General features: G+C 49.9%; 2 protein-coding genes across 3 annotated transcripts in view; one reads left to right on the top strand and one right to left on the bottom strand.

The window, feature by feature from the left end:
• Positions 1-5285, top strand: part of SLC25A13 (solute carrier family 25 member 13) — a 100837-nt gene extending 95552 nt beyond the window's left edge. The window contains exons 16-18 of the mRNA XM_038741863.1: positions 1812-1970; positions 4300-4390; positions 4522-5285. Of these exons, the coding sequence (XP_038597791.1) occupies positions 1812-1970; positions 4300-4390; positions 4522-4669 (398 nt within the window). The 3' untranslated portion in view covers positions 4670-5285. The remainder of the gene's footprint in view (positions 1-1811; positions 1971-4299; positions 4391-4521) is intronic.
• A 3215-nt stretch (positions 5286-8500) lies between these two features.
• Positions 8501-24991, bottom strand: part of DYNC1I1 (dynein cytoplasmic 1 intermediate chain 1) — a 116686-nt gene continuing 100195 nt past the window's right edge. For both annotated transcript variants that reach the window (XM_038766714.1, XM_038766721.1), the window contains exons 16-17: positions 17410-17535; positions 8501-8924 (exon numbers count right to left, since the gene is read on the bottom strand). In XM_038766714.1, the coding sequence (XP_038622642.1) occupies positions 8814-8924; positions 17410-17535 (237 nt within the window). In that variant the 3' untranslated portion in view covers positions 8501-8813. The remainder of the gene's footprint in view (positions 8925-17409; positions 17536-24991) is intronic.

The following is a 24991-nucleotide window of genomic DNA, read 5'->3' as shown; positions in this document are numbered from 1 at the left end:
GTAACCTCCCCAGTGCTTAGAACAGTGCATTGCACATAGTAAGTGCTTAATAAATGCCATTATTATTATTATTATTACACTAAGAGAAGCAGCATGGCTCAATGGAAAGAGCCCAGGCTTTGGAGTCAGAGGTCATGGGTTCAAATTCCGGCTCTGCCACTTGTCAGCTGGGTGACTTTGGGCAAGTCACTTCACTTCTCTGGGCCTCAGTTCCCTCATCTGTAAAATGGGGATGAAGACTATGAGCCCCCCGGGGGAAAACCTGATCACCTTGTAACATCCCCAGTGCTTAGAACAGTGCTTTGCACATAGTAAGCGCTTAATAAATGCCATTCATTCATTCAGTCGTATTTATTGAGCGCTTACTGTGTGCAGAGCACTGTACTAAGCACTTGGGAAGTACAAGTTGGCAACACATAGAGACAGTCCCTATCCAACAGCGGGCTCACAGTCTAGAAGGGGGAAACAGACAGCAAAAACATATTAACAAAATAAAATAAACAGAATAGTAAATATGTAATATACGATTGAATGAGTGAGTGAATCCCGCCATTATCATTATTATTATCACACCTGATGACTGCCCTTGAGGAGCTTAGGGTCTAGTGTCTGCAGAGCACTGTACTGAGCGTTTGGGCAAGGACAACAGAATTAGTGGACATAATCCTTGCGCTTAGAGCTCAGAGAGAAAGAGAGAAATTCAGGGACATTGAGAGAGAGAAAAGTGTGTGTGTGAGAGAGACAGAGAGAGAGAGAGAGAGAGAGTGAAATTGTACATGTTTATTCTATTTTATTTTGTTAATATGTTTTGTTTTGTTGCCTGTCTCCCCCTTCTAGACTGTGAGCCCACTGTTGGGTAGGGACCGTCTCTATGTGTTACCAACTTGGACTTCCCAAGCGCTTAGTCCAGTGCTCTGCACACAGTAAGCGCTCAATAAATACAATTGAATGAATGAAATTCAGGGACATTGAGAGAGAGAGAAAAGTGTGTGTGTGTGAGAGAGAGAGAGAGAGAGAGAGAGAGTGAAATTGTACGTTTATTCTATTTTATTTTGTTAATATGTTTTGTTTTGTTGTCTGTCTCCCCCTTCTAGACTGTGAGCCCACTGTTGGGTAGGGATCGTCTCTATGTGTTACCAACTTGGACTTCCCAAGCGCTTAGTCCAGTGCTCTGCACACAGTAAGCGCTCAATAAATACAATTGAATGAATGAAATTCAGGGACATTGAGAGAGAGAGAGAAAAGTGTGTGTGTGAGAGAGACAGAGAGAGAGAGAAATTCAGGGAGATTGAGTGTGTGTTTGTGTGTAAGTGTAATTCAGGGAGATTGATTGAGTGTCCCCCTCTCCACCCCCCCCCTTACCTCCTTCCCTTCCCCACAGCACCTGTATATATGTAGATATGGTTGTACATATTTATTACTCTATTTATTTATTTATTTATTTATTTATTTTACTTGTACATTTCTATCCTACTTATTTTATTTTGTTGGTATGTTTGGTTCTGTTCTCTGTCTCCCCCTTTTAGACTGTGAGCCCACTGTTGGGTAGGGACTGTCTCTATGTGATGCCAATTTGTACTTCCCAAGTGCTTAGTACAGTGCTCTGCACATAGTAAGCGCTCAATAAATACGATTGATTGATTGATTGATTGATTGTGTGTGTTTGTGTGCCCAAACTATTGAAAGCTTCCCTTCTCTCCGCGGGTCCCGGGTGAGATTTCTGTGCCCGTCCCCGCCCCTGGGCGCGGGCCCCGGCGCCGCGGCCCCGGGCGTCACCCGGGCCGGGGGCCGACGATGCTCCTGTCCCTTAGGGATGCCCGCCGCCTCCCTAGTCACCCCCGCCGACGTGGTCAAGACGAGGCTGCAGGTGGCCGCCCGCGCCGGCCAGACGACGTATCGGGGCCTGACCGACTGCTTCCGCAAGGTCCTGAAGGAGGAGGGACCCAAAGCCCTCTGGAAGGGGGCCGGAGGTACGCCCCCGGGCAGCCGGGGGGACGGGGGGCGGCCGGGGGGACCCACCGGGGCGTCGGGGGGCCGGCCGGGGGAAGGAACGTGGGCATCGCGGGGGGACCGGAGCGCAGCGGGAGGGCCGGACCCCGGGCACCAGTCGGTCAAGGGGCCGGCCGCGAAGCGGCGTGGCTCAGTGGAAAGAGCCCGGGCTTTGGAGTCAGAGGTCATGGGTTCAAATCCCCGCTCTGCCAGTTGTCAGCTGCGTGACTTCGGGCAAGTCACTTCACTTCTCTGTTACCTCATCTGTAAAAGGGGGATTAAGACGGTGAGCCCCACGTGGGACAACCTGATCACCTTGTATCCCCCCCCAGTGCTTAGAACAGTGCTTCGCACATAGTAAGCGCTTAACAGATACCATCATTATTATTATATTTATAGTCCTGGACTTTGGTCCGCTACTGTGTCAGACCGGGCAGGGGTCTGTTGGGTAGGGACCGTCTCTAGATGTTGCCAACTTGTACTTCCCAAGCGCTGAGTCCAGTGCTCTGCACACAGTAAGCGCTCAATCAATACGATTGATTGATTGATTGGTCAGCCGGGGGCTTGTCCCAAGGGGGTGAACGCCGGCAGTCGGGATAACGGTAACAATCCGGGTGTTCCGCAGTTCTTACTCTGTGCCAAGCACTGGGCTACGTCCAACCCAGTCAGTCTGAAGAGAGTCCCCGCAGCCTAGAGAAGCAGCGTGGCTCGGTGGAAAGAGCCCGGGCTTTGGAGTCAGGGGTCATGAGTTCGAATCCCAACTCTGCCAATTGTCAGCTGGGTGACTTTGGGCAAGCAGCGTGGCTCAGTGGAAAGAGCCCGGGCTTTGGAGTCAGAGGTCATGGGTTTGAATCCCGGCTTCACCACATGTCTGTTGTGTGACCTTGGGCAAGTCACTTAACTTCTCTGAGCCTCAGTTACCTCATCTGTAAAATGGGGATTAAGACTGTGAGCCCCATGTGAGACAACTTAATCACCTTGTATCCCCCCCCCGCAGCACTTAGAACAGTGCTTTGCACATAGTAAGTGCTTAACAAATGCCATCATCATCATTTAACTTCTCTGGGCCTCAGTTCCCTCATCTGGAAAATGGGGATGGAGACTGTGAGCCCCCCATGGGACAACCTGATCATCTTGTAACCTCCCCAGCACTTAGAACAGTGTTTTGCATGTAGTAAGCGCTAAATAAATGCCATTATTATTATTATTATTATTATTTCACTTCTCTGTGCCTCAGTTACCTAATCTGTAAAAGCGGTATTGAGACTGTGAGCCCCATTCATTCATTCATTCAGTGTGAGCCCCACATGAGACAGAGACCGTACCCAACTCGAGAAGCAGCATGGCTCAGCGGCTAGACTCAGGGCCCGGGAGTCTGAATGTCCTGGGTTCTAATCCTGACCCCGCTATTTGTTCATTCATTCAGTCGTATTTATTGAGCGCTTACTGTGTGCAGAGCACTGTACTAAGCGCTTGGGAAGTACAATTTGGCAACATCTAGAGACGGTCCCTACCCCATAATAATAATAATAATAATAATGACAGCATTTGTTAAGCGCTTACTATGTGCAAAGCATCATCATCATCAATCGTATTTATTGAGCGCTTTCTGTGTGCAGAGCACTGTACTAAGCGCTTGGGAAGTACAATTTGGCAACATCTAGAGACGGTCCCTACCCCATAATATAATAATGACAGCATTTGTTAAGCGCCTACTATGTGCAAAGCACTATTCTAAGCGCTGGGGAGGATACAAGGTGATCAGGTTGTCCCACTCGGGGCTCCCAGTCTTAATCCCCATTTTACAGATGAGGTAACTGAGGCCCAGAGAAGTTAAGTGACTTGCCCAAAGTCACACAGCAGACAACTGGTGGAGTCGGGATTTGAACCCATGACCTCTGACTCCCAAGCCTGGGCTCTTTCCAGTGAGCCACGCCGCTTCTCCATAACGGGCTCACGGTCTAGAAGGGGGAGACAGGCACTTGTCTGCTGCGTGACCCCGGGCCAGTCGCTTCACTTCTCCGAGCCTCAGTTACTTCATCTGTAAAAATGGGGATTGAGACTGTGAGCCCCACGTGGACCAGGGATCGGGTCCGGCCGGTTTGGCTTGCATCCACCGCGGCTCTGTGCCCGGCCCAGAGTAAGCGCTGAGCAAATACAGTAATTATTATTATTATGATTGTGGCGGTGGCGGGGCTCCGGGCTGGGCTTCGAGCCCAGGGCCTCTGGCTCCCAGACCCGGCGTTCGGGAGCGGTGTGGGGGGAATTCCGGGCCGGGCCTGACGATCTTCCCATCCCTTGTGTTGGCAGCCCGCGTATTCCGCTCTTCCCCGCAGTTCGGGGTGACTCTGCTGACCTACGAGCTGCTGCAGCGCTGGTTCTACGTGGACTTCGGGGGCCCGTGCGTGGTCGGAGAGGGGCCGGGGGGAGCGGGGGGCTACCGGCTTCGCGTTACATCCTTTCCCCTCTCGGGACGGAGCGTCTGGGGTGCGGGGCGGGAGCCGGGGTCAGCCCTCCCTCCGTCTCCCCCAGGAAACCAGCCGGCTCCGAGCCCGCCGCCGCCCTCCTGGACCCCGACCACGTGGGTGGCTACCGCCAGGCCGCGGCCACCTTCGCCGGGATCGAGAGCAAGTTCGGCCTCCAGCTCCCTCGCTTCTCGCCGGCCTCGCCCGGCCCCTAACGCCGGTCGGTGACCACCCCCCGTCCCCGCCGGCTGGCCACGGTTGCGACCCTTGCGGAGAGCAAGTCCTGCGGGTAGGGGACCAACTTTAAATCACTGTGAAATCCCGCCCCGTCCCCGAAGCGCTGGCTCTTTCTGGGGGCTCGCGCTCCGGGTGGGGGGCAGCCCCTTCCTCCCACCCCCGCTACCGCTTGGTGAATTGGGAATGGGGTGGAGAGGGGCGGCGGAAGAGGGGAGGGAAGGGATGGGGAAAAGGGGCAGGAGGAGAGACGCGGTGAGGGGGCCCTGGACGTTTGGACAGTGGCGGATGACCACAGTTGTGGCTGGAGGTCGGCCGGGGGGCGGTGACGTGGATCTGCCCGGGGCACCGAAGCCGGGTCGGCCAAGACGCGTCCGGCGGTCTTGGCCGGACGGCGACCCTGACCGCTGCTTGGAGCCAGGCGCCCCGGGCAGCCACAGGGAGATCTGTGGCCACCGCCGCTCTCCGTCCTTCCTGACGATGATGGCCAGTCTGGAGGACTGACCCAAGTCGTCGCGGTCTCCTCCCCGTCCCCCCCCCACCGGCCTGGGACTCCTGGTTGGCGGGACGGGGTGGGGGGATGAAGGGGAGGGTTGCGGGGGGTCAGGGGTGGGGGAAGCATTCCACACTGAGGGATTGGCGGGCTCCCGTGTCAAAGAGTTGCGCCCGTGGAGGGAGAAATAAAGCCTTGCATCCACCGGACCTCAGCCCCTGCTACGGTAACTGGGTGCGCGTGGGTGGGGGGCTCTTGTTCGGCCTTGGGGGCCGTGGGCGGGGAACAGCCGGACAGGGCGGGGGACAGCGGGTCAGCCGAGCCCGGACGCCAGGGACTCACGGGGAGCTCGGCCGAGCCCGGACCCCAGCTTGCTGCAGCGGGGAATAATAATAATAATTATAATAGTATTTGTTAAGCGCCGACTATGTGCCAAGCACTGCTCTAAGCACTGGGGGAGATACAAGGTAATCAGGTTGTCCCATGCGACGTTCACTGTCTTCATCCCCATTTTGCAGGTGAGGTTGCTGAGGCCCAGAGAAATGAAGTGGTTGGCCCAAGGTCACTCAGCAGACAAGTGGCGGGGCCGGGATTAGAACCCACGTCCTCGGACTCCCAAACCCCCGGGCTCCTTCCGTTATGCCAGGGTCACACCCCTCCCCTCCCTGGGGCCTGGTGCCCAGTTGGGCTGGACGGGACCCAGCCTTGATAATAATAATAATAATGGCATTTATTAAGCACTTACTATGTGCAAAGCACTGTTCTAAGCGCTGCTGACCATTGCGTCCTCTGGAGAAGGGAATCCATTGCTCCAAACTCACAATTGTCAGGATCGAATGAGGGCTGCGAGTAGGGTGCTGTTCTGCACTTCGCCCTAGACTGTACTGGGTGCCTAATCCCAGCTCAGCCGCTTGTCCGCTGTGTGGTCTTCATTCATTCAATCATATTTATTGAATACTTACTGGGTGCAGAGCACTGTACTAAGCATTTGGAAAGTACCTTCACTCTCCGGGCCTCAGTTACCTCATCTGAAAAATGGGGATTAAGACTGTGAGCCCCCCGTGGGACAGGGACTGTGTCCAACTCAATTTGCTCACATCCACCCCAGACCTCAGCACATAGAAGAGAAGCCGCGTGGCTCAGTGGAAGGAGCCCGGGCTTTGGAGTCAGTGGTCATGGGTTCAAATCCCGGCTCTGCCAAATGTCAGCTGTGTGACTTTGGGAAAGTCACTTCACTTCTCTGTGCCTCAGTTCCCTCATCTGTAAAATGGGGATTAAGACTGTGAGCCCCTGTGGGGCAACCAGATCACCTTAATAATGATGGCATTTATTAAGCGCTTACTATGTGCGAAGCACTGTTCTAAGAGCTGGGGAGGATACAAGGTGATCAGGTTGTCCCACGGGGGGCTCCCAGTCTTCATCCCCATTTGACAGATGAGGGAACTGAGGCACAGAGAAGTGAAGTGACTTGCCCAAAGTCACACAGCTGACAATTGGCGGAGCCGGGATTTGAACCCATGACCTCTGACTCCAAAGCCCGGGCTCTTTCCGCTGAGCCACGCTGCTTCTCTAAACCTTGTAACCTCCACAGTGCCTAGAACAGTGCTTTGCACGTAGTAAGTGCTCAATAAATGTCATCGTTATTATTATAGTAAGCGCTTGACAAATACCATTATTATTACTATTATTACTGTGTGCCGGGGGGCTGTACTGGGCTCCTGCTGTGGGCAGAGCACTGTACTATACGAGGTGTTTACTTCGTGCCCAGCATTGGGATCGATTACAGGTGATCGGACCGCAGTTCCCACCCCACTTGAGGTCCAAGTGTCGGAGGGAGGGAGAGTGGGGGCTTCTTCCCATTTTACAGATGAAGAAACTTACTTAGGTCCGGAGATGGTAAGTGGTCGATGGAAGCGGCACAGCCCCAAAGATCCTAAATCGGGGGAGCTGGGTTCTAATCCCAACACCTCCACTGGCCTGCTGTGTGACTTCGGGCACGTCTGTGTCTCCGCTTCCTCCTCTGTAAAATGGGGGTTCCAATCCCCGTTTTCACGCCTTCTTTGGCTGTGAGTCCCGTGAGGGATTAAAAAAATAAATCAATAATGGTATTTGTTAAGCGTTTCCTATGTGCCAAGCCCTGGGTAGATACAAGGTTATCGTGTGGGGCTCACGGTCTTCCTCCCCGTTTTCCAGATGAGAAAACTGAAGCAACAGAAAAGTGAAACGACTTGCCCAGGGTCACCTGGCAGACCAGTGTTGAGGCCGGAATTAGAACCCACGACCACCTGCATCCAACTTGATTTCGCATGTACCGCAGTGCTTGGCCCATAGTAAGTGCTTAGCAAATACCACGATTATTAGCCCAGACTAAAAGCAGCGTGGCTCAGTGGAAGGAGCCCGGGCTTTGGAGTCAGAGGTCATGAGTTCAAATCCCAGCTCCGCCACTTGTCTGCCGTGTGGCCTTGGGCAAGTCACTTCACTTCTCTGGGCCTCAGTTCCCTCATCTGTAAAATGGAGATTGAGACTGTGAGCCCCATGGGGGACAGACACTGTGTCCAACCCGATTTACTTGCATCCACCCCAGCGGTTAGTACAGTGCCTGGCACGTAATAATAATAATAATAATAATGGCATTTGTTAAGCGCTTACTATGTGCAGAGCACTGTTCTAAGTGCTGGGGGGGGGATACAAGGTGATCAAGTCCCACGTGGGGCTCACAGTCTTAGTCCCCATTTTACAGATGAGATAACTGAGGCTCAGAGAAGTTAAGTGACTTGCCCAAGGTCACACAGCAGACGTGGTGGAGCAGAGATTTGAACCCATGACCTCTGACTCCAAAGCCCGTGCTCTTTCCACTGAGCCACGCTGCTTCTCTGAATGATGGCATGTATTAAGCACTACTATGTGCAAAGCACTGTTCTAAGCCCCAGGGCTGGCATGTAATAATAATAATGATAATGGCATTTATTAAACACTTACTATGTGCAAAGCACTCTTCTAAGCGCTGGGGAGGTTACAAGGAGATGAGGTCGTCCCGCGGGGGGCTCACAGTCTTCATCCCCATTTTGCAGCTGAGGGAACGGAGGCCCAGAGAAGTGAAGTGACTCGCGCAAAGTCACCCAGCTGACAGTTGGCAGAGTCGGGATTCGAACCCCTGACCCCCGGCTCCAAAGCCCGGGCTTTTTCCACTGCTCCTGTAGCGTAGTAAGCGCTTAACAAATACGACAGCTGGTATTATTGAAGCACCTCACTGGGTCCGTCAGAAGCCCCGACGGGTCCGTCTCCCTCACCCGCCCCGGGCACCCCGACGAGGCCTCGCTGCAGCACAAGCATGGCACACTTTATTGGCAGGCTGGGAATCGGGGCCGGGCTCGGCCGGGGGGGGTGGGTGGAGGGTGGTCATCCCGCCCTCCTCCGTCCCCCCAAAATGGGCGGTTCGTACACCGTCTGGGGGCTACCGCGGGGTCTGCTCAGCTCAAGGGCCACTCGGTCGGAAACGGGCTGGAGCGGTTGGCAGGGGCGGGCATCACGGGACCGACACCGAACAGGGCAGACTGGGGAGAGGGGCCGGGGGAAGCGGGGAGGCCTACTGGCTGGAGACCCCCAGGGCGGGGGGGACGGGGTGAGGCCGGCTACGCGCAGAGCTCCACGGCCCCCTCCTCCTCGCTGTCCGCCCTGTTGGCGCGGATCTCGGCCAGCGTGCGGGCAAAGCGGTTCCACTCGTCGCTGCGCGGGATGGCCAGCTGCAACGGAAAAGGGACACCGATGAGGTGGGCACAGGCGCCGTGATGAGCATTGCGGTATTTGATAAGCACCTCCTGTGGGCCAGGCGCTGGGGTGGATACAAGCTAGGCAGGTTGGATACAGTCCCCTGTCCCACGTGGGGCTCAATCAATCAATCAATCAATCAATCGTATTTATTGAGCGCTTACTATGTGCAGAGCACTGTACTAAGCGCTTGGGAAGTACAAACTGGCAACACATAGAGACAGTCCCTACCCAACAGTGGGCTCACAGTCGAAAAGGGGGAGACAGAGAACAAAACCAAACATACCAACAAAATAAAATAAATAGGATAGAAATGTACACGTAAAATAAATAGAGTAATAAACATGTACAACCATATATACATATATACAGGTGCTGTGGGGAAGGGAAGGAGGTAAGATGGGGGGGATGGAGAGGGGGAGGGGGCTCAAGGTCTCAATCCCCATTTTCCAGATGAGGGAACTGAGAATCAATCAATCGTATTTATTGAGCGCTTACTGTCTGCAGAGCACTGGACTAAGCGCTTGGGAAGTCCAAGTTGGCAACCTGTAGAGACAGTCCTTACCCAACAGCGGGCTCACGGTCTAGAAGGGGGAGACAGACAACCAAACGAAACATATTAACCGAATAAAATAAATCGAATAAATATGTGCAAGTAAAATAAATCAATAGTACGTATGGGCTGGATGAAGGATGAGAGAAGGGAGCATGTCAGGGTTGACAAGGAAGGGAGTGGGAGAAAGGGTGAGGAGGGCTTAGTCAGGGAAGGCTTCTTGGCGGAGTTGTGCCTTCAATACTCCTGCCTGTTTAGACTGTGTGAGACAGGGACTGCATCCAATCTGGTTATTCTGTATATATCCCAATGCTTAATACAGTGCGTGAATACTAAGCACTTAACTAGTATGATGATTCATTCATTCATTCAATCGTATTTATTGAGCGCTTTCTGTGTGCAGAGCACTGGACTAAGCGCTTGGGAAGTACAAGTTGGCAACATCTAGAGGCGGTCCCTACCCAACAGTGGGCTCACGGTCTAGAAGGGGGAGACAGACAACAAAACAAAACATGTATTTTGAATGCTTACTTGGTGCAAGCATCCACTCATTCATTCAGTCGTATTTATTGAGCGCTTACTGTATGCAGAGCACTGTACTAAGCGCTTGGGAAGTACACGTTGGCAACATCTAGAGACGGTCCCTACCCAACAGCGGGCTCACTGTCTAGAAGGGGGAGACAGACAACAAAACAAAACATATTAAGAAAATAAAATAAATAGAATAAATATGTACAAACAAAATAGAGTAATAAATCTGTACAAACATATATACATATATACAAGTTCTGTGGGCAGGGGAAGGAGGTAAGGCAGGGGGGATGGGTACTGTACTAAGTACTGTACTATACTAAGTGCTTGGAAAAGTACAATATAACATCATCACCATCATAACCTCCTCCAAGAGGTCTTCCCAGTCTAAATCTTCTCCTCTTTCCTCTCCACCAACTTCTCCTTCACCAAAACAATTCATTTTTACTGAGCACTTACTGTGTGCAGTGCACTGCTCTGAATCATTTGGGAGAGAATAATATAACAACAGAATCAATCAATCAATCGTATTTATTGAGCGCTTACTGTGTACAGAGCACTGTACTAAGCGCTTGGGGAGTACAAGTTGGCAACATATAGAGACAGTCCCTACCCAACAGTGGGCTCCCAGTCTAAAACAGAAGCAGCATGTAGCAGAGACAGCAAGGGCCTGGGAGCCGAAAGGTCATGGGTTCTAATCCCGACTCTGCCCCTTGTCTGCTGTGTGACCTTGGGCAAGTCGCTTCACTTCTCTGGGCCTCAGTTACCTCAGCTGTAAAATGGGGGTTGAGAGCGTGAGCCCCACGTGGGACAGGGACCATGTGCAGCCCAATGTCCTTGTATCCGTCCCAGTGTTTAGGACAGTGCCGGGCACATAGTAAGCACTTAACAAAAACCATCATCATCCTGAATTGGTAGATACATTCCCCACCCACAGGGAGCTTACAGTCTAGAGCGGGGAGGCGGACACTAAAACAAATTAGGGATACGGACATAAGTGCCGTGCGGCTGAGGGAGGGGTGAATAAAGGGTACATTCAATCAATCAATCGTATTTTTTGAGCGCTTACTGCGTGCAGAGCACTGTACTAAGCGCTTGGGAAGTACAAGTTGGCAACATATAGAGACAGTCCCTACCCAACAGCGGGCTCACAGTCTAAAAGGGGGGGACAGAGAACAAAACCAAACATACTAACAAAATAAATAGAACAGATAGGTACAAGTAAAATAAATAAATAAATAGAGTGCCTGGAACACGGTAAGCACTTAAACAAATACCATAATCATCATTATCATAACAGAGTCAGTAGACACATTCCCCATCCACAGGGAGCTTACAGGACAGAGACTGTGTCCAACTTCATTAGCTCTTGTCTACCCCAGTGCTTAGTAGGGTGCCTGGTATTTAACAAATACCATTAAAAAAGGGCCTCAATTTAAGAGTCTGACATTTCAAAACACTGTCATTAGAGACGCCCTGCATATCCAAGCTGTAGTGAATGTGATCATCAGTGATGGTACTTACTGAGCACTTACTGTTTGCAGAGCACTGTATTAAGTGCTTGGGAGAGGACAATACAACAGGATTGGTGACTTTAGGGAACCCCCAGTAGCCTTTTTAGTTAAAATACCACTACATGGTTCTCAACCAATGACTTCCTAAAGTGGCAGAGCTGGGATTTGAACCCATGACCTCTGACTCCGTAGCCGGTGCTCTTTCCACTGAGCCACGCTGCTTCTCTAAGAGTTCTCTAAGAGCCCCGTGAAATAATCATGAAGACGACCACAACAAACTCCTTTCTGTCATCCAAGGGTAATAAACCACAAGGCACGATGACTCCAGAGAGAATTCACAAATTCCAATGGTTTTTTTTAAAGTCCCTCCACACACATTTCAACTTGGGTTCGACAAAACGAGACATCAGATTTCGTCGAGGGGCGGGATGGCAATTCTTCCGAATATCACATAAACCCCACACCGATTTTTCTCCTTTTAAGCGCTCTGTCTTTATCGGCGCTCAGCAAGTGAGAAACGATGCACCGAAATCCAAACTCCCTCGACCCTCTTGAGAGGAAAGACACTCGAAGACGGATACCGCCGAATTTGAAAATCCCGTCAAATCCCCGGTTCCCTACCTGGGCCGTCTCCGTTTGGAATGCCGAAAGATCATTTTTCAAACGCCGGCCAGTTTAGGTTACGCGCAAATAAGCCCACGGCCAGTTCTAAATCAAAAATTTCTAAATATGTCATTTGACCCAAGTATACATCTGCGCGCTACAGAAGCGGTGGGGTGTGTGTGTATATATATATACACTCCAGCCTTTAAGACAGCCACATGGACATGGAAACTTAATCAGCGCTTTGCCCTGGGAAAAACAAATTAAGTGTTTGGCTTCAGCTAATAAAATAACACTATTTATCTACGGAATAATCAACCAATACCAGTGCAAAGGCCTCAAAGCCTCCGCTGAAACTGAAACTCCCTGTTTTGGGTAATGAGAAACACAAGTATTTCTGGGTGATAATGACGGGGGTCTGCGGGCTCAGCCCCGCTTACCCCCTGTGGAGAAGGACCAAAGCCTAAACATTTTATCCCTCTAGTAAATCAGCAAAGGGCAAGAGCCTGTCATGAAACACGGTAATTAAACTGACTGATTTCAAACCAATGCCTTTTTTCCATTAAGGAGCCCCTTATTTCGGCCACCAACCAGAGGGCTGACTTGTTTGTGGGCAGAGAAAATATACCTGGAATGTGGTTTGTTAATGTGTGCGTCTATATGTGTGTGCGTGCGTACACACACACGCATATAAAAAAATATATTAAAATATACTTATTGAGTGCTTGCTGTGTGCAGAGCGCTATAATAATAATAATAATAATAATAATAATAATAATGGCATTTGTTAAGCCCTTACTATGTGCTTACACAGAGAAGCAGCGTGGCTCAGTGGAAAGAGCCCGGGCTTTGGAGTCAGGGGTCATGGGTTCAAATCCCGGCTCCGCCACTTGTCAGCTGGGTGACTTTGGGCAAGGCACTTCACTTCTCCGGGCCTCAGTTTCCTCATCTGTAAAATGGGGGTTAAGACTCGGAGCCCCCCGTGGGACAAACTGATCACCTTGTAACCTCCCTAGCACTTAGAACAGTGCTTTGCACATAGTAAGCGCTTAATAAATGCCATCATTATTATTATGATGATTATGTGCAAAGCACTGTTCTAAGCGCTGGGGGGATGCAAGGTGATAAAGTTGTCCCACGGCGGGCTCACAGTGTTAATCCCCATTTTGCAGATGAGGGAACTGAGGCTCAGAGAAGATAAGTGACTTGCCCAAGGTCACACAGCAGACATGTGGCGGAGCCGGGTTCGAACCCATGACCTCTGACTCCAAAGCCCGTGCTCTTTCCACTGAGCGATTGGGAGAGTACAGTATAACAGGGTTGATAGACACGTTCCCTGCCCACAACAAGCTTAATCAATCAATCAATCAATCAATCATATTTATTGAGCGCTTACTGTGTGCAGAGCACTGTACTAAGCGCTTGGGAAGTACAAATTGGCAACATATAGAGACAGTCCCTACCCAACAGTGGGCTCACAGTCTAAAAGGGGGAGACAGAGAACAAAACCAAACCTACTAACAAAATAAAATAAATAGAATAGATATGTACAAGTAAAATAAATAGAGTAATAAATATGTACAAACATATATACATATATACAAGCTTACAGTCCTTAGGGGAAGATAGACATTAATATATAAGTAATGGCATTTATAGAGCGCTTAACTGTGTTCAGAGCACTGTGCTAAGCACTGTAATAAACTACCATATGTATGGAAGCACAGTGGGGCTGAGGGAGGGGTGAATAAGGGGTGCAAATCCAAATGCTGGGGTGATCCGAAAGGGAGAAGAGGCAATGAGGGCTTTAATGGGGGAAGGAAGTTAAGAAAGTGGGGAGAATGAGTTTGATAAAGTCAGTTGTCTGTTGTATTTGAAAAACGGATGAAATAGGGGCCATGGAAGATAGGTCACGGGAGGTTCCCACCCTCAACTTTCTCCGATACTTCAATTCCTGACTGACCCTCTTCCTTTGTTGAGGGGAGGTTACGATGAAAACTCTTTGAAAGTTGATATTTAAGTATCAACAGACTAAGCCCCTTCCTTCCTTTCCCCGTCGTCCCCCCTCTCCATCCCCCCATCTTACCTCCTTCCCTTCCCCACAGCACCTGTATATATGTATATATGTTTGTACATATTTATTATTCTATTTATTTATTTATTTTACTTGTACATATCTATTCTATTTATTTTATTTTGTTAGTATGTTTGGTTTTGTTCTCTGTCTCCCCCTTTTAGACTGTGAGCCCACTGTTGGGTAGGGACTGTCTCTATATGTTGCCAATTTGTACTTCCCAAGCGCTTAGTACAGTGCTCTGCACACAGTAAGCGCTCAATAAATACGATTGATGATGATGATGAAGTAGGCGCTTGGAGGATCCAATTCCCGGATATAATAATAATAATAATGTTGGTATTCGTTAAGCGCTTACTATGTGCCAAGCACTGTTCTAAGCGCTGGAGTAGATACACGGTAATCAGGTTGTCCCACGTGGGGCTCACCATCTTGATCCCCATTTCACAGGTGAGGTAACTGAGGCACAGAGAAGTTAAGCAGTAGAGAAGCAGCGTGGCTCAGTGGAAAGAGCCCGGGCTGGGGAGCCAGAGGTTGTGGGTTCAAATCCCGGCTCCGCCACTTGTCAGCTGTGTGACTTTGGGCAAGTCACTTCACTTCTCTGGGCCTCAGTTCCCTCATCTGTAAGATGGGGATGAAGACTGTGAGCCCTCATGGGACAACCTGATTACCCTGTATCTACCCCAGCGCTTACAGCAGTGCTTTGCACACAGTAAGCGCTTAACAAATACCAACATTATTATTATTATTATAAGCAACTTGCCCAAAGTCACCCGACTGACAAGTGGCGGAGTCGGGATTAGAACCCACGACCTCGGACTCCCAAGCCCGGGCTCTTTCCACTAAGCCACGCTGTTTGACTAGAAACAAAACTGAACTTAAAAGAAAACTGCTGGGAAAGAGGTTGACGGAGAAAGCCAAAATAGCCCGTGAGCTCACTGCGGGCAGGGACTGGGAGAAGAGGAAATGAGGGCCCACAGTGAAAGTAGGAAGGAGAATGGGTCTTGAATCCCCATTTTACAGATGAGGTGACTCAGGCCGAGAGAAGGGAATTGACTTGCCCAAGATCACACTGCAGGTAGATGGTGGAGCCGGGATTAGAACCCAAGTCCTCTGACTCTTGGGCCCGGGCCCGTCCCACTGGGCCACCCTACTCCTCCACAGCCTTGCCACAGACAGGTTGGATGTCAGGCTTTGGCTAATCCCGTTGTTGGGTAGGGACTGTCTCTATCTGTTGCCAACTTGTACTTCCCAAGCGCTTAGTACAGTGCTCTGCACACAGTAAGCGCTCAATAAATACGACTGAATGAATGAATGTGGGAAAGGAAACCGGGGCCACTCTCGGTTTGACAATGGAGTCTTGTCTTAGGCCGTCGAGTCGTTTCCGACCCAAGGCGACACTAGGGACCCATCTGTCATCTGACACTGCAGGTAGGTGGTGGAGCCGGGATTAGAACCCAAGTCCTCTGACTCTTAGGCCCGGGCCCGTCCCACTGGGCCACCCTACTCCTCCACAGCCTTGCCACAGACAGGCCGGATGTCAGGCTTTGGCTAAGCCCGTTGTTGGATAGGGACCGTCTCTATCTGTTGCCAACGTGTACTTCCCAAGCGCTTAGTCCAGTGCTCTGCACACAGTAAGCGCTCAATAAATACGATTGAATGAATGAACGTGGGAAAGGAAACCGGTTTGGCAGTGGAGTCTTGTCTTAGGCCGTCGAGTCGTTTCCGACCCAAAGCGACACCAGGGACCCATCTCTCCCAGAACGGCCCGCTCTCCATCTGCCATCGTTCCGGTAGTGGATCCACCGAGTTTTCTTGGGAAAAATCCGGGAGTGGTTGACCATCGCCTCCTTCCGTGTAGTAAACTCGAGTCTCCGCCCTCAACCAGGCCGCCGCTGCCCAGAACGGGGGAGTTTTGACTTGTCACAGATTGTCTGCCACTCGCTAGCCACTGCCCAAGCCGGGAATGGCACGGACAGGCCTCGGCTTAACTCTCCGTCCCGTAGCCGAGACTGGTAGAGGACTGGAAACTCTCCGGGTGCCACCCCGAGAGGGGATTGGCATTGGAGACTTGGAGGATAATTTGCTTGCTCTGAAACATCCTTTCTTGCCCACTCAATCAATCATCAATCAATCGTATTTATTGAGCGCTTACTGTGTGCAGAGCACTGGACTAAGCGCTTGGGAAGTCCAAGTTGGCAACATATAGAGACAGTCCCTACCCAACAGTGGGCTCACGGTCTAAAAGGGGGAGACAGAGAACAAAACCAAACATACTAACAAAATAAAATAATAATGTTGGCATTTGTTAAGCGCTTACTATGTGCAAAGCACTGTTCTAAGTGCTGGGGGGGGATACAAAGTGATCAGGTTGTCCCATGTGGGGTTCACAGTCTTAATACCCACTTTACAGATGAGATAACTGAGGCTCAGAGACGTTAAGTGATTTGCCCAAGGTCACACAGCAGACATGTGACGGAGTCAGGATTCGAACCCATGACCTCTGACTCCAAAGCCCGTGCTCTTTCCATTGAGCCACTCCCAGGTAGGGGTGAGGGGGAAGAGCATTTTTCTACTAAAACATTCAGGCCACGTTTCCCCCCTCCTCAAGAACCTTCAGTGATGGCCCACCCACCTCCACGTCGAACAGAAACTCCTCTAAGAACTCACAGCCTAATGCCAACCTTCTGGCTGTCCCTCCACCTCGTCTATCTCGTTCATTCATTCAATCCTATGTATTGAGCGCTTCCTGTGTGCCGAGCACTGGCCTAAGCGCTTGGGAAGCACAAGTCGGCAACGTATAAAGACGGTCCCTACCCAACAACGGGCTCACAGTCTAGAAGGGGGAGACGGGCAACAAAACAAAACATGTAGAGGGGTGTCAAAGTCACAATAGATACGATTGAATGAATGAATGAATGAATTAGAAAAAATAGAATTAAAGCTAGATGCACATCATTAACAAAACAAATAGAATAGTAAATAGGTACAAGTGAAATAAATAGAGTAATAAATCCGTACAAATAGCGTCCAAGGCTTCCTTCTGGCCCCTCCTCAGATGTGACGGACGATCGGTCTCCCCACCTTCAAAGCCTTATTGAAGGCACATCTCCTCCGAGAGCACACAAAGCCACAAATACACACACGTACACACCCGCTCCCCGCCGGTGGCCGCACACACCTACCTCTCCCACGTCGTAGACCCAGATCCGGCCCTCGGAGTCCCCAACGGCCACCTCCTTCCCGGTCTGCGCCCAGCGCACGCGGTTCAGGGCCGATGCCCCCTCGATGGCCACGCTGGCCGTGGGCACCTGCCGGATGGGATGATAATAATAATGATGGCATTTATACTATGTGCAAAGCACTGTTCTAAGCGCTGGGGAAGTTACAAGGTGATCAGGTTGTCCCGCGGGGGGCTCACAGTCTTCATCCCCATTTTACAGATGAGAGGCCTTCCCAGACTATTCCTCTCCTCCTCCCCATCCCTCCTGCCCTACTTCCTTCCCCTCCCCACAATCAATCAATCATATTTATTGAGCGCTTACTGTGTGCAGAGCACTGTACTAAGCGCTTGGGAAGTCCAAGTTGGCAACATATAGAGGCAGTCCCTCCCCAACAGTGGGCTCACAGTCTAGAAGGGGGAGACGGAGAACAAAACCAAACATATTAACAAAATAAAATAAATAGAATAGGTATGTACAAGTAAAATAAATAGAGTAATAAATATGTACAAACATATACACACATATACAGGGGCTGTGGAGAAGGGAAGGAGGCAAGGCAGGAAGGATGGAGAAGGGGGAGAGGGGGAGAGGAAGGAGTCCCTACCCAACAGTGACACCTGTATATATATTTGTACAGATTTATTACTCTATTTTGCTTGTACGGATTTACTATTTATTTTGTTAATGATGCGCACATAGCTTTAATTCTATTTGTTCTGACGATTTTGACACCTGTCTCCGTGTTTTGTTTTGTTGCCTGTCTCCCCCCTTCTAGACTGCGAGCCCGTTGTTGGGTAGGGACAGTCTCTATATGTTGCCAACTTGGACTTCCCAAGCGCTTAGTACAGTGCTCTGCACACGGTAAGCGCTCAATAAAGACGATTGAATGAATGAATGAATGGAGGTAACGGAGGCCCAGAGAAGTTAAGTGACTTGCCCAAAGTCACACAGCTGACAAGTGGCGGAGGCGGGATTTGAACCCACAACCTCTGACTCCAAAGCCCGGGCTCTTTCCACTGAGCCACGCTGCTTCTCATGATGCGACATTGAGGGCACGGCTGTCACGGGGGCAGCTAATATTGGACCATAGCTTGTATCAGTGAGAAGCAACATGGCAGAGTGGATACAACACAGGCCCGGGAAGGTCATGGGTTCTAATCCCGGCCCTGCCACTTGTCTGCTTTGTAGCCTTGGGCAAGTCACTTTGCTTCTCTGGGCCTCAGTTACCTCATCTGGAAAATGGGGATGAGGACTCGGAGCCCCGTGTGGGACAGGGACTGTGTCCAAACTGATGAACTTGTATCTACCCCAGCGCTTAGAACAGCGCTTGGCACAGAGTAATAATAAGAATAATGATGGTATTTGTGAAGCACTTGTTATGTGCCACGCACTGTTCTAAGCACTGGGATAGAAACAAGGGAATTGGGTTGTCGCACGTGGCGCTCGCTGTCTTAATTCCCATTTTTACAGATGAGGTCACTGAGGCACAGTTGGGAACCCACGAAGTGAGGAATCCACGACCTCTGACTCCGAAGCCCGTGCTCTTTCCACTAAGCTTCGCTGCTGCTGCAAGCACTTAAAAAATACCATCACTATTATTATTATTATTATTATTATCATCTACCCCAATGCTTAGAACAGGGCTTGGCACATAATAAATGCTTCACAAATACCATCATTATTATTATTTTAAAAGAGAAAACAAAATGTCAACGGAATGGAGATTTGGGGTGGGAATGGTGGGGTCCGGGGATCCTGCTGAGAGCGTCTCACGGTACGGCTTTAATAATTACGGTACTTGTTAAGCGCTTACTATGTGCCAGGCACTGTTCTAAGCGCCGGGGCAGACACGGTCGGGTGGGATCCAGATAAGCAGTGTGGCTCAGTGGAAAGAGAATGGGCTTTGGAGTCAGAGGTCATGGGTTCAAATCCCAGCTCCACCAATTCATCATCATCATCAATCGTATTTATTGAGCGCTTACTGTGTGCAGAGCACTGTACTAAGCGCTTGGGAAGTACAAGTTGGCAACATATAGAGGCAGTCACTACCTAACAGTGGGCTCACAGTCTAAAAGGGGGAGACAAAACCAAACATACTAATAAAATAAAATAAATAGAATAGATATGTACAAGTAAAATAAAAAAATAAATAAATAGAGTAATAAATATGTACAAACATATATACATATATACAGGTGCTGTGGGGAAGGGAAGGAGGTAAGATGGGGGGGATGGAGAGGGGGATGAGGGGGAGAGGAAGGAAGGGGTTCAACTGTCAATTGTGACCAATTGTCAGCTCTGTGACTTTGGGCAAGTCACTTCACTTTTCTGTGCCTCAGTTCCCTCATCTGTAAGATGGGGATTAAGACTGTGAGCCCCACGTGGGACAACTTGATCACTTTGTACGTCCCCAGCGCTTAGAACAGTGCTTTGCACATAGTAAGTGCTTAACAAATACCATTATTATTATGGGGTTCCCACTCTTAATCCCCATTTTACAAATTAAGGAACCGAGGCACAGAGAAGTGAAGTGACTCGCCCAAAGTCACACAGCAGATGAGTGTCGGAGCCAAGATTAGAAGCCAGTTCTATCCACTCAGCCACGAGACCCGGGTCCGATAAACATCTTACACCGGAGGGGAAACGGGGTGTCCTCGGTCTCCCGCCCCGGCCCCCCCAACCCCGAAGCCATCTCTGTCACCCCCACCATGCCATCAACACCCCCAACCACAACGAGCCCCTGCTAAACTTTGCCTCGTTCCAGCAGCCAACCAATCAGTGCTATTTATTGAGCGCTTACTGTGTGCACAGCACTAGACTGAGCCTCCAGATCAAGAAAAAATGTCCCCAGTGCTGAAAGCAATATCCGTTTCAGGTAATTGCGGGCGAATATGTGACAACCAAAGTTTCATCTCAATGATCCACAAACTACACATTGTCTTTTTTACTGTCTCCTGTTGGGTAGGGACTGTCTCTATATGTTGGCAACTTGTACTTCCCAAGCGCTTAGTACAGTGCTCTGCACACAGTAAGCGCTCAATAAATACAATTGAATGAATGAATGAATGAATGAACATTAGCCGAGGCCTAGACCCCGACAAACGTCTCCAAACCTCTAATCAAGAATGATCATTCCCTAATCCTAATAATAATGGTGTTCGTTAAGCACTTACCATGTGCCAAGCACTGTTCTAAGCCCTCGGGTAAATAAAGGGTAATCAGGTTGTCCCACGTGGGGCTCACACTTTTAATCCCCATTTTACAGATGAGGTAATTGAGGCACAGTGAAGTGACCTGCCCAAGGTCACAAAGCAGACAAGTGGCAGAGCCGGGATTAGAACCCATGTCCTCGGGCTCTTTCCACTAAGCCACTGTTGCTTCCCACTATTGATAAGGGCATTGATAACAGCTCCGGGCTAGGAGCAAAACTGCAGATTAAAATGCTTTCTGGAAACTTAAACTAGTTCCCACTATTTTTTTTTTGACTGATATTTATTAAGCACTTATTATGCACCAATCAATCAATCAATCGTATTTACTGAGCACTTACTGTGTGCACAGCACTGTACTAAGCGCTTGGGAAGTACAAATTGGCAACATATAGAGTCCCTACCCAACAATGGGCTCACAGTCTTAAAGGGGGAGACAAAACCAAACATACTAACAAAATAAAATAAATAGAATAGATATATACAAGTAAAATAAATAAATAAATAAATAGAGTAATAAATATGTACATACATATATACGGGTGCTGTGGGGAAGGGAAGGAGGTAAGATGGGGGGGATGGAGAGGGGGACGAGGGGGAGAGGAAGGAAGGGGCTCAGTCTGGGAAGGCCTCCTGGAGGAGGTGAGCTCTCAGTAGGGCCTTGAAGGGAGCACCAGGCACTGTACGAAATGCTGGGGTAGATGCAAGCTAAACAGGCTGGACACAGTCCCCGTCTCACACAGGGTTCGCAGTTTGAATCCCCGTTTTACAGATGAGGGTCACTGAGGCCCAGAAAAGTGAAGTGACTTGCCCAGGGTCACACACACAGCAGACAAGAGGCAGAGCTGGGATCAGAAAGCAGGTTGTTGTTTTTTTTAAATGACATTTACTAAGCGCTTACTACGTGCAAAGCACTGTTCTAAGCGCTGGGGAGTTTACAAGGTGATCAGGTTATCCCACGCGGGGCTCACAGTCTTAATCCCCATTTTCCAGATGAGGTCACCGAGGCCCAGAGGAGTTGAGTGACTTGCCCAAAGTCACACAGCCGACAAGCGGCGGAGCCGGGATTTGAACCCATGACCTCTGACTCCGAAGCCCGGGCTCTTTCCACTGAGCCATGCTGCTTCAGGTTCTCCTGACTCCGAGGCCCGGACTCTAACCACTAGGCCACAGTCCTTTTCCACTGTTCACTGAGATCGTTAGCCGGGAAGCTGGAAGAGTCAAATATCCCATTCCAAGTTTGTTGGGAAAGCTGCTACCCACAGACGATTCCCTCATTCAAACGGGAACTTCCTTCCCTTACTTAATCTGAAACCCCGTTAAGAATATGTGTTTTCCTCGCCCCAGTCTATTAATCTGAAGCCCCATACTCTATAAGTTGCCAACTTGTCATCATCATCATCATCAATCGTATTTATTGAGCGCTTACTGTGTGCAGAGCACTGTACTAAGCGCTTGGGAAGTCCAAGTTGGCAACATATAGAGACAGTCCCTACCCAACAGTGGGCTCACAGTCTACAAGGGGGAGACAGAGAACAAAACCAAACATACTAACAAAATAAAATAAATAGAATAGATATGTACAAGTAAAATAAATAGAGTAACAAATATGTACAAACATATATACATATATACAGGTGCTGTGGGGAAGGGAAGGTCACGTGGGGCTCACAGTCTTAATCCCCCTTTTTACAGATGAGGTAACAGGCTCAGAGAAGTTAAGTAACTTGCCCAAGGTCACACAGCAGACTTGTGGTGGAGCCGGGATTCGAACCCATGACCTCTGACATGTCCTTGTCCTTCTCAAGCACTCAGTCCAGTGCTCTGCACACAGTAAGCGCTCAATAAATACGACCGAATGAATGAACTTGATGAAAAGACTCCAGAAATGTTCTAGCTGGAAAATGGAAATATTATGCAGGAAAAACAAGTGCAGCAAAACAATGCGGAGAAGCAGCGTGGCTCAATGGAAAGGGCCCGGGCTTGGGAGTCAGAGGTCGTGGGTTCAAATCCCGGCCCTGCCACCTGTCAGCTGTGTGGCTTTGGGCAAGTCACTTCACTTCTCTGGGCCTCAATTCCCTCAGCTGTAAAATGGGGATTAAGACCGGGAGCCCCCCACAGTGGGACATTCTGATCACCTTGTAACCTCCCCAGCGCTTAGAACAGTGCTTTGCACATAGTAAGTCATCATCATCATCATCAATCGTATTTATTGAGCGCTTACTGTGTGCAGAGCACTGTACTAAGCGCTTGGGAAGTACAAGTTTGCAACATATAGAGACGGTCCCTACCCAACAGTGGGCTCACAGTCTAAAAGGGGGAGACAGAGAACAAAACCAAACATCCTAACAAAATAAAATAAATAGAATAGATATGTACAAGTAAAATAAATAAATAGAGTAATAAATATCATCATCATCATCAATCGTATTTATTGAGCGCTTACTATGTGCAGAGCACTGTACTAAGCGCTTGGGAAGTACAAATCGGCAACATATAGAGACAGTCCCTACCCAACAGTGGGCTCACAGTCTAAAATTTGTACATATATGTACAAATATGTACATATATACATATATACAGGTGCTATGCTTAATAAATGCCATTATTATTATTATTATATCCGTGTCCCACCCCAGACTTAGCCTTTCCCCAATATTTCCGGACCGACAGGGTAGACCTTTTCTCTTTTTCAGCTTTATCGTTATCCGGGCTCCACAGAAAGAAAGGCTTCGGTCCGGCCCGGGACGTGGTTTCGGGCCCGGGGGATTTCTCTCCAGTTTCCCCGGGCGGGACTTTGAAAAGGCGCGAGGGGAATTCGATCCAAAGCCCGCGGATTTCGTCTTTCATTTTCAGGCCGAGGCTTTGGCCGGGCCTTCTCGGATCATCTAATCTCCTCACCGTACCTCGCTCTCGCCTGTCCCGCCATCGACCCCCGGCCCCCATCCTCCCCCCGGGCCTGGAATGCCCCCCAATCCCTCTGCCCACCCGCCAAGCTCGCTCTCTTCCTCCCTTCAAAACCCTGCTGAGAGCTCACCTCCTCCAGGAGGCCTTCCCACACTGAGCCCCTTCCTTCCTCTCCCCCTCGTCTCCCTCTCCATCCCCCCATCTTACCTCCTTCCCTTCCCCACAGCACCTGTATATATGTACATATATTTGTACATATTTATTACTCTATTTATTTATTTATTTTACTTGTACATATCTATCCTATTTATTTTATTTTGTTAGGATGTTTGGTTTTGTTCTCTGTCTCCCCCTTTTAGACTGTGAGCCCACTGTTGGGTAGGGACTGTCTCTATATGTTGCCAACTTGTACTTCCCAAGCGCTTAGTACAGTGCTCTGCACATAGTAAGTGCTCAATAAATACGATTGATTGATTGATTGATTGATTTTGTTCTCTGTCTCCCCCTTTTAGACTGTGAGCCCACTGTTGGGTAGGGACTGTCTCTATATGTTGCCAATTCGTACTTCCCAAGCGCTTAGTACAGTGCTCTGCACATAGTAAGCGTTCAATAAATACAATTGATTGATTGATCGATCGATTTCCCAAGCTCTAATGTGCGCAGACAGCCGACGGCAGACGGCCTGAGGAAGCCTTGAGACTTAGCCACGAGAGGAAGAGGGTGACGGTTAGGGGGAGACTAGCCAGCCTCCCTCTCCTCCCCCGTCTACTTCCCTGGCTTCCTTCTTGGTAACCCAAGAAGCCGCGTGGCTTAGTGGCTCGAACCCGGGCCCGGGAATCGGAAGGACCTGGTTTCGAATTCCACCCGCCTGCTGCGTGACCTTGGGCAAAGTCACTCGCGGCTCAGTGGGAAGAGCCCGGGCTTTGGAGTCAGAGGTCCAAGCAGCGTGGCCCAGTGGAACGAGCCCGGGCTTTGGAGTCGGAGGTCATGGGTTCGAATCCTGGCTCTGCCATGTGTCTGCTGCATGACCTTGGGCAAGGCAGTTAACTTCTCTGAGCCTCAGTTACCTCATCTGGAAAATGGGGATTGACTGGGAGCCCCCCGTGGGACAACTTGATCACCTTATATCCCCCTAGCGTGGGCACTGACTGTGAGCCCCACGTGGGACAACCTGATCACCTTTGTATTCCCCCCCAGCGCTTAGAACAGTGCTTTGCACATAGTAAGCGCTTAACAAATGCCATCATTAATTAATTAAATCCCGGCTCCCGCCGCTTCTCGGGCTGTGTGACTTTGGGCAAGTCACTTCTCTGGGCCTCAGTCACCTCATCTGGAAAATGGGGATTAAGACTGTGAGCCCCCCCGTGGGACAACCTGATCACCTTGTAGCCTCCCCAGCGCTTAGAACGGTGCTTTGCACATAGTAG

This window comes from Tachyglossus aculeatus, chromosome 2, assembly GCF_015852505.1.
Source record: "Tachyglossus aculeatus isolate mTacAcu1 chromosome 2, mTacAcu1.pri, whole genome shotgun sequence".
NCBI classification, from domain to species: Eukaryota; Metazoa; Chordata; class Mammalia; order Monotremata; family Tachyglossidae; genus Tachyglossus; species Tachyglossus aculeatus.
Note: the sequence above shows the minus strand (reverse complement) of the source record. Positions and strands in the feature narration are given on the sequence as shown.